This window comes from Pseudopipra pipra, chromosome W (assembly GCF_036250125.1).
Source record: "Pseudopipra pipra isolate bDixPip1 chromosome W, bDixPip1.hap1, whole genome shotgun sequence".
Classification (NCBI taxonomy): Eukaryota; Metazoa; Chordata; class Aves; order Passeriformes; family Pipridae; genus Pseudopipra; species Pseudopipra pipra.
The window spans coordinates 53,482,800-53,492,720 of NC_087580.1; the positions used below are offsets into that span (position 1 = coordinate 53,482,800).

The 9,921-nt window shown below is 48.2% G+C and overlaps 1 protein-coding gene across 1 annotated transcript; it reads right to left on the reverse strand.

The window, feature by feature from the left end:
- Positions 1–1,070: 1,070 nt before the first annotated feature.
- LOC135405066 (mothers against decapentaplegic homolog 7-like) lies at positions 1,071–9,317 on the reverse strand. The gene is made up of 4 exons (XM_064639784.1): positions 8,804–9,317; positions 8,210–8,263; positions 2,061–2,129; positions 1,071–1,102 (listed from the first exon to the last, which is right to left on the reverse strand). Exons 1-4 carry the CDS (start codon positions 9,315–9,317, stop codon positions 1,071–1,073), a joined length of 669 nt encoding a protein of 222 aa, XP_064495854.1.
- Positions 9,318–9,921: the final 604 nt, after the last annotated feature.

Here is a 9,921-nt window from a genome sequence, read left to right on the forward strand (position 1 = left end):
AGAGTGTACAGCCCTGGTCTGGAGAGTATGAGGGATGCTGGATTCTCTGCCCAGCATCATGGATCCCCATCTGTCCAAACTAGATAAGACCTAAGAGAAAGTGAGCGTTAGAGGATTGCTGCAAAGTGCATTTATTTTCCTTTCTTGACTGGGTCTCTCCAGTTGGGAATTTTCAGTGCTGCACTTCTGCGTGCAGAAGGGAGATGCCAGTAAATCAGAACAAATTCAAAACAAATGCTCTTTCAAGTAGAGGCATTCGGCTTTGTTTCAGGGCTTGGGTAAGCTAGCTGTATTCCTTCATGAGTCAACTTTTCTGTCAGCTCCTCATTAAACTAAATGGCTACAATTACATTTGGGGAGGAAAAAAGAGAGGTTAATGATAGTAAAAGGTTCTGTTTCCGTGCTTGGGGGGGAACCTTTGATAAGGAAGACTAAAAAAATGCAATGCAATGAAATGTTAAAATCTAATAAAATAAATTAAAAATGCATTTTCAGGGTGAAACATGCTTTCTTTTGGGGAGGAGGCTCTATTAAGGAGCTGGATGTCCCCTTCCTGTGGCCCTTTGGGAGGCACCTAGAACAAGCCATGTTATTTCCTGCAGCCCAAGCCCCCACCTCCTCCCTTCCCTTTGGGAGCAGAGCAGCCAGATGAGATGTTATCAATAGGTTGAACTTTATAGAAAGCCCCCTTTTAAAAGCGAGTACTTCCTCTGCTTATTTCACATGGCATCCTATGGAACTGAAATCTCTCCTACCCTCTGCAACTGGTATATTTCAGAAGGATAAAAAAGATAAAAGATCTAACAACATTCTTATTGCATTGTTATGCTTCTTGTCCTTTTTCTTTTTACAGTCTCTTTTTTTTTTAATTCCCTAAAGCTCGAGGCTCCAATAGTAAAAAAAACCAAAACTCAAAAGTCTTCTGCATTCAAAAAAAAAAAAGGCGACAAGTTTCTTTGTTCCCTTTCCCCCTTCGTTTGATTAATTCTTATTAGGGCTTTTGAGCAAACAATATGCTATCCTCTCAAATAACAGACAGGGCATATATTACACCCAAATAAAAACAAGGCTCACTTAAAGACATCCACACCAAACGCAATTCCTGGAGAGAGGCAGGGGCAGATGCACGCACGCAGCCACCAGAAACCTACTTCTGAAATTCGTTTCAGGGCAATGAATAAATCACAAATCAAGGAGACATCAGCACAAAGGGAAGCACCTTCAAACATCAGTGAATACATGCAGATACATGGTTTCAGATACTTTAATCCTGGTAGAGACAGAGCCCAGACACCGAGTTGGCCTGTCCAGGGTGGAAGATGAGGTGCTGAAGACACCTTGGAAGAGGGGTGGGAGTTAGACTAGATGACCATTCAAGGTCTGTTCCAACCCAAACCATTTTTATGAAAAGCCCAAGAGGGGTAGGGAAAACACCCTCCAAACCTCCATCCCATAACAGTACCTGGAGGATGAAGGAGATGGAAAACAGGAAAATGAGCAAAATCAGAGTATCTCAAGTTGGAAGGAATCCATAAGGATCATTGAGTCCAACTCCTGCAATGTCCTCTGCAAAAAAATAGGGTCACCTTTCCTCCCTGGGCACCATGACACTCATGCATTAAATGTAGGATAGTGGTTACCCTACCAGGAGCAGAGCCCAAGCACAGCTCTCATCCCAGAGACAAGAGATGCCGCCATCACCAAGTCAAGGAGACCTTGACACTGAATCTTTCTGCACGGCACTACTGCACCTGCTCCCATAATCCATGTATCTGAACAAATGAGAGGTCAACATCGCTTAGCCTTCCCCAACAGTCCTCTTCCTGCCTCGGTCCAAAAATTAATGGAGCATAAGGCTGGAATTCAAAGGAATTATGGGCTTTCAGGGATGGGGAACCTCTCCTTCAGCTGCTACTGAAATGAAACCTAATTCTTCCTTTGAGCATGCCTTTCTCAACAGTGTGCATCCCAAAAACTCCCCAGCATCACTTTGCCTTCCGTTGGGACCCTTGGTCAACTCAACCCACAGCCAAAATCAAAGAAAAATGGAGATGTCTTACCTGAAAGCCCCCCAGGGGCTAGACAACTAGTTCCCCCTGTTTCAGTGGAGGAAACAGAGTCTGGACAATCTGATGAAGCAGAGGAAAAGAAAAAAAATCAGTATATAGGCAGTTCTTCGCAGGCTCCCAGCAATGCCATGAGCAGAACACACATTCCAAAGGGCTTAGCAGGAAGCAATTACTAATTGTCCAGCACAGAGACAGTAGTTCATCAGGAAGCATCTACCCTAACTCATTGCCTCAGTCAAGGCTGCGCACTGTGCTTCATCACCACTGAACGCTGATTATAGACTGGCAAAAATTACAGACTGGCTGCCACCTCTCTGACCAAGTCACCGGGTAACAAGATCAAGGTTATTGCCATTCTGATGTAATCAAGCTCCCAAAAATGTTTAAATGCATTAGATGCTTAAATGTATAAGTGCTTTACACACCCAATTTAGTCAACAACTGTAACTCACCAAAATGGGAACCAAAAAGGAAATGTCTTATCACTGCCCTTTTGTGGCAAACAGTCTACATTTACATTGCCCCGCTCAATTTTTGTCACCATCAGTTGCTGGCAGATCTTATACCCTGCTGTCACCTCCTGAGACAGGTGGGCAACTGGATCTACTCCTCCATGCACCATCAAAGGGCAGAGTAAGATCAGCAGCCCTATTAGAGGTTTCTCCTGATGCATGAATGTATTGGAGCTCAAGGTTTGGACCTTTCCATCCCAAGTCTGCTCCTCCAAGTGACGATAGCCAGAGCAACACCAATCCCCTGGTCCTACAGGCAAACTTCAGCTTTTTGGTACCTACCATGTAGGGGACAAGCTCAAGGACAAGCCTGAGAAGACCTGTGAAGTTCACACAACCTTCTGCTCCTCAGCAAGTTCTTAAAAACTTTAGGTTTCATCAAATTTGGGCTTCCTAATGACATCACTTTGCTCACAGCTGTATCTCAAAGCAAGGGCCACCACTAGGAGAGTTGAGATAATTTTCTCCCTAATGATAATTTTTCCAAATTTCATCCCTGAAATCCAAGTGAATGAGAAAATGCTGTCTGCATAACCTCATTTTATCAGAGTAAAGCCCTAACAGGAATATAGAGTTTAACAGGATATACTTAATCAAATCGAAAACAATAGGGGAGACAGGAAATGGACTTACTTGCGAAATACTATATACGAAGCCTTGTCATGCTTTCTATGCTTTCAAGAAATATAGTTTTTTCTTTTTTTTTTTAACCCTTTCTAGTCCAGACAGAAGATTCCCCCTGCCCCTCTCATGGCATGGTGTCTCAGTTTAAGGAGACTGGAGTGTTTTGCTAAGGAGGATGAGTTATGAGGTAGACCAAACTCCTCTCTCTCAGCAATCGTAAATCCAAAATTAAGAGGCTCCAATCGAGGAAGTATGGAAAAAGGAAGAAATAACAACCCTTTATTAAAGGATATATGTATATTGGCAAAAACAGCAACAGAACACAAAACCAACTAAACAATAATCCTGTACCCAGAAGTCCTCTTCAAAAAAGGAAACAGTTTGATACTTTTCTGTCCTCTAGCGCAATTCTAATCATGGTTGGCAGGAGCGGTTGGATCACTAGAGGTGCAGAGCCTGCAGTGCTTGGTGTTGGTTGGCAGGGGGCACTGTTGGGCTCTGGTGGTGGCCATGTGGGGGCCCCGAATTATAAGAGAAGCTGAAAAATGGAGATTTTTTCTCCCCCAGTGAGGAGGGGAAGGGGAAAAAAGGGGAAAGAAGGGCGGTTTCTTTCCCACTAAACTCACACTGTCTGCGTCTGGCTGTAGACAGGACTCCCCCCTTGTTCATCAGTGAGCACAAACTCTGTGATGAATTCTGAGCAGATTCGAGCTGGAGGCAGGGCAGTGCGCCGGCAAGCCAAGGTCGGAGACCAGCCAGATGACCAGGTCGAGAGCAAAATGGCCTTAAAGCTTTTCCAACACACACACACCCCTTGCCTCCCTTAAGGCAGAAAAATCAAGTGTCCCCCGTTTGTAAGGAGAGGAGGAGAAAAACTCCTCCCCCCTCCCTGCAGTTTTTTAGAAGGGCTATTAGCCGGGAATGCAGTTCTGACAGCTAGTTCTTTTGTATAGTCAACTACCCCTTCCCCCTCCTCGTTCAATCTCCTTCTCTTACAGTGGGACAGGGGAAAGGAAAATTTCTGCTTGGATTTTTAGAACAAGTAAACCTATGACAGATGGCTACAACTGCTTGGGCTACAGATGCTTTCTGAACACACGCTGGACCACCCTGCTTTGCACTGGGTTCCCTCTGCCCCCAACTATAGCTCCCTGAAGAGTCCCTGTGGGATAGAGGACATCATTTGCCCTTTCCATGTTGTCTTGCTCTAGGGATCATGCACAGTCAGGTCCTCTGTTAGCACATCGGACAGGATGGCAGGAGAGAATACTATCCCAACTTAAAATGTGTAACACTAGCAATGGGGTGATGTGTTTTCATGACTTATCAGCTCCCTTCCTGTATCTCATCATCCAACAGGCAATTCTCCTCATCAATGAATTACCCTCTGAAGTCACTTTAGAAGATGCAGAGCTGGTGCACCTTGACTCTAGACCAACCATGATAGTCAGGTGTGGGATAAGCCCAAATGCAGGACCCTCCTGGGTTCTCTGCCCTACATGTGTCTGGTTTCATCCTTGCACTCTTCCTATCACCCACAGAGCTGCCCAGGGCTCTCATTAGTAGGGGGTACTTGGGCTCATTTTATCTTCAGCACCAGAGAGGTCATAGGATCAGAGGTTTACCCAAGTCTACTGCATGTGAATCTCCTCCCAAAACTGCTTTCTCACAATATAAAACCATCATGGAGATATACATTTAATCCTGGTGGCCACCAGCATAATCCTGCAATGTGCCCAATAGCTCCTGAAAGCTGTCAAACCTTTAGCTCCCCTGAAAGCCAATGCCACAGGAGGGCATTCAGCTCTGCAGTGACATCTTAGTGGGTTTCCTGCACTCATACTCCAGCACCACCATGACCAGCCATCCAGGAGCATGATGGACACAGCCACTTGCAGCCTCTTGTTCCATTTAATGATGGGTCAAAATACCTGCTTGAATTATTTGGATGCACTGCTGTCCATCTCACTTCCAACACAGCTGCAAGTGGCAGCTCCTGCAGGGACATCAGGGATGCTGAGCACCCACATGCCTCCAGGCTTGCACGGTGAGCCTAGCTTCAGGCAAGCCACTGACACCCATCCCTGCAAATGTCCCCTGTAAGGAAGAAGGGAAGTCCTCTCCTTGATGAAAGTCCTCCCCATCCCTGGAAGTGTTTGAGGCTGGGTTGGACGGGACTTTGAGCAACCTGGTCTAGTGGAAGGTGTCCCTGCCCATGGCAGGGGGATTGAAACTAGATGGTCTTTAAGTTCCCTTCCAACCCAAACCATTCTAGGATTCTATGAATGAGCAAGCCAGCCTGGACCTCCAGCCTTCCCACAGGTAACCTGACCATCAAGGGCAGATCTTTCCACTCTACGGCGAGTGCACAAATACCAGATCTATCCTGCCAACACACAATCTGATGTGGCATTTCACTGCCTGCAGCAGACCCCCAGCTCTCTGTCCATCTCTGCTTTCCTCCAGCCAGGGACATAGCCTGTATCAGCCTCCATCATCCCCAAAAAAACAATTTAATTCTCATCATAATGGTTTTAATCTAAAAGAGGATGGATTCAGACTAGATAGAACAGAGAAATTTTTTACGAGAGTTGTGAAACACTGGCACAGGTTGCCCAGAGAGGTGGTAGATGCCCCACGCCTGGAAACATCCAAGGTTAGGTTGGATGGGGCTCTGAGCAACCTGATCTAGTTGAAGGTGTCCCTGCTCATTGCAGAGGGGTTGGACTAGATGGCCTTTAAAGGTCCCTTCCAACCCAAACCATTTTGTGATTCTATGATCATGGGCACTGGTGACCACTGCAAGCCCATACTCGTCCATGTATTCCTGTCTGTCTGTCCATACGAAACACTTACAAGACATGGCACTAAATACTTAAATATTTTTGTAACCACTATCACACTTGATGGAAAAGCAGAAGTTTCCTGCTGAATGCATATTCTCAGCTCTATCAGCAGATGCAGCTGCCCAAGTCTAAATGGAGGGACAATTACCTCGCAAGGTCCCAGGGGAGAAGATGGCTGATGTACATCAGCCAGGTAAAAGGCTTCACACCTTCCCATCATCATCTATTGTCTCTCTCCCATCTAATCAATCCTCAACATATGGCTGAGAAACTGACGCAGGAGATGGCACTGATGTTGGGACTGGAAATCCTCCATCCCTCCGCAGAAGAAACCATGAGAAACCCTGAGCTTGCAAAATCCACCTGCAACAACAGACTTCCAAGCTCCACTTTAGCCTGTTGCAGCCCAGTTAGTTCAGCTGCAAAATGGATTTTTCTTTTAAAAAGGAAAAAAAAGGAGGACTTTTTGGTGAGTAACCCAGTTGTTCCTGCGTTTCTGATGGTCAATCACTTCCTATTGGCCAATAGGAATAACTTTTCCTTTCGAAATGGCACATTCATGTTCTGCGGCTTTTCTGTTTACACACATTTTGCTACCTTATGTCAACACTTGTTGATGAATATATATCACTGGGCTAACTGAAAATGAGGTCCTGGCAGAGGCAGATTGGATGTCGAAACCCTGCTAACAGATTTATCCCAATATCTTTGCAGGAAACCAAAATCAAGCTTTAACTCTTCTCTCCTGCAGCTTTGAACCCCTTTACACCTCATGTCAGGATCATTGGTCAGTGGAAAAAAAAGCAATAAAGGCAGAAATAGAAACTTTTGAGGAAGCACTGCAGGAATGCAATCAAAATTATGCCAATCTCACACAAACCCACAAAATTCCACAAGCCAGCAGACCCTCAAAGTCTATTACAGAATAATCCTTCTGCATCCCAGCACGTGCTCAGGATGTTGGACCTACTCCAGATATCCTTCCTTCATTCATGACCCTTTATCTCCTGGTTTTTTTCATGCTGAGGCAAAATAGTTCATGCTTTGCAACCCAAATTTTGGTTAAACATCTTTTCTTATTTCCACAAGGCATAAAAAGACTTATCAGCATTTCTTAAAAAGTTTGCAGAGGGGGGAAAAACAACAGTCCAGTCTCCAAAGGAGCAGTGGGCAGGATGGGACCCCACATGGTACCGAAGCAACCTCAAAGTTGGTGTTTCTCTTAGTCCCAAGAAACTGATGAGCAGCAATTTTACAGAAACTGCTCTTTTGGCAAAAACCCTAATAACCGGTATTGATCTTCAGAAATATATCTATCTTTGCCTCTGTGCACCACCATGCCCGTCTCGCCTGCCATAACCATGGGACATGACCACGGGACATGACCACAGAGACCACCATGCTCCAGCCAACACTCCAGATCCACTAATCCTTGGAGAGCCAGGAGCTGCTCCTTCCCAAGCTCCCCCCATTTCCGATTCTCCCCACATATCCTTCTAGCCCGATTTATCTCACACCTGGCAAGCTTGCTGCCAACAAAGTGTTTATGCAGATGACCTCAAAAGAGCTGGTGCCAGCCTCACATGGGCTTCTCCCCTGGCACCCTGACATTCAGTTACAAGCAACAGGCATGCAGAGCAGTGCTAAAAAAAGAAAATGAAAAGAAAAGAAAAAAAAACTTTTCAACCCCTTTTTCTAATTTTTTTCAACCTGACAAGGCGGGATTAGGTTCCTTTAAAACACATAACGATTTCTAACAAGTCCATTTATCAAGGTTCATTGGGATTCCCAGGGATTAGGGAGATGCTGTGCTGGTTCCCAACCTAAATCCCTATAAAATTCACCCAGGGGTGTGGGAGCACTGCCATTTCCAACTGGAGCCAATGATTTTCCTGGCTGACTTGAGCAGTGCAGGCCTGTGCTGCACTGTAATCCCTCCTAGAGTTTCTTGCCAGAGTTTTAAAATCTTACTTTGTGCAGAGGGTGGTTTAGATAAATTATATTTTAATTATATCCTTAATTTTTCAAGGGGTAGCAGTAGGCACAGAGGCAAGTAGCCCAAAAGCAAAATGCATGACCAAGGCAAGGAGATGTTTCCCCTAAGAAAGGGGCTGTTTTCCCTTTTATCTGTAGTTTGCATTGAAAAAAGTCCACTTACCAGTTGGTTTGAGAAAATCCATTGGATATCTGGAGTAGGGTGGAGGGGGAGACTCTGGAATTAGAAAAGTACAGAGAAAATAAAGGCAGACCCATGAGAAAGAAAAAAAAAAGAGATAAGAACTTATGATAACAGTGGCATTCTTTTAGCAAAACTGTTTGTCTTAGCTCTGGGGGTTGGAGGCAGGGCAGAGGCGATGATTGTCTTGATATTTAGCTGTCAGATAAACAAAAGGGACCGTCTGGCGCCAGTCTCCCTGCTATCTGCCGCTCGGGCTGTCTGATCGGGGCCTCCTTGGCTCGGCGGAGCCACGGCAGCGCTAGGGCCGCCCGGCCCCTAATTCCCAGCACCGTGCGGGGACGGAGTGGAGACGGCTCCGCCCGCCGTGCCGGGGCCCCCGGAGCGGGAAATCACCCTCTCCCTTAAACAGAAAAAAATACATAAACCAAGGCAATGGAAGGGGGGAGGTGTTTTGGCTTGTTGTTGGGGGTTTTTTACAGAGGGAAAAAAATTTTGGTGGGCTGGGAGGCGAATGGGGCTACATCCCCCCATCCCCTCCATCTCCCCGTACTCCCGCTCCCCCCGCCGCCGTACCTAGCTCGCAGAGCCGGCTGAGGTGGTGCGGGTTGCAGCAGACGAGATCGGGGTGAGCCTTGCCGTAGGATTCACAGCAACATAACCGCTTCACTTCGGAACAGTGGCGGAGGTCGGGCCAGCGGAACACCTTGCAGAGCAGCACCGGCAGCGGGTACCAGTGCTGGCCCAGCCGGGAGTCGGCCTTGGCGGGCAGCAGCAGGCAGGGGGTCCGCGCCCCGCCGCGGGACTCCACGGCGTGCAACAACCCCTCCAGCTGCCGCTCCTTCAGCCGTTTCAACACGGCATGTGTCAGCGCCTTCAGTTCCGCCTCTGTACCCACCGCTGCCCGCCCGCCGCGGCCCGCCTTGCCCGTGCAGCACCCGTGCCCCCCGCTGCAGGCAGGCTCCCGGGCCTCGGCCACGGCCACGGCTGCGCCGGGCTGGCGCGCCGCCGCCGCCTCCTCCTCCTCTCCTCCAGTCGCACGGCTCCGCCAGAGCCGCCGGACGAGAACCGAGCGTTTGGTCCTGAACATACGGGGCGAGAGGAGGGGGCCTCGGCTACAGAACGGGCATGTCGTCCGCCGCACATGAAGGGGCCGGGAGCCGAAACGCGGCGGTGGACAGCTGCGGGCGGCGGCGGCTGGGCCGTGGCGGACTGTGGCATGCGCCAGTCTCCGCGCTGGGGCTGCGGGTCCCGCCGCCTCCCGCGGGGGGCTGCGCCGGCCGCCGCGAAAAACTAAAAAATAATTAAAATAAATTTAAATGAGGGGGAAAAAAGGGGGGGGGGGGGGAAACCGCGGCTCGCCCCGGCTTTGCTCAAAAAAGAAAAGAAAAATAAAAAGCCCGTCTAGAGCCCGCGGCGCCCGGCGCGGGGGAGGCGAGCCGAGGTTGTCGGCGCCGCGCCACCCTGCGCGGCTGCGGAGCGCGGCCGGAGCCGCGGGACAACCTCAGCCGCCTAGGGGCCGTGGCGCTCATCAACCCGCCACGCCGGGGAGGGGGTGCGGGGGAATGAGGAGGGAGGGATGCGGTGCAGGGCGGAATCAAAGGATAAAAAATAAAAAGCGAGCCAAAAGGGTGTCTATTAAAAAAATTAGAAATTTTAAAAAAACCCGAAACACCAACCCTAAGGTTTGGACG

Bases quoted from the DNA above. Each gene is read 5' to 3' on its own strand.
- LOC135405066 (XM_064639784.1), bottom strand. From the start codon at position 9,317: ATGTTCAGGACCAAACGCTCGGTTCTCGTCCGGCGGCTCTGGCGGAGC. The intron at 8,264-8,803 runs GTACGGCGGCGG...TTCTAATTCCAG, and splicing joins CAGCCGGCTCTGCGAGCTAG to AGTCTCCCCCTCCACCCTAC. The intron at 2,130-8,209 runs GTAAGTGGACTT...CTGCTTCATCAG, and splicing joins GGATTTTCTCAAACCAACTG to ATTGTCCAGACTCTGTTTCC.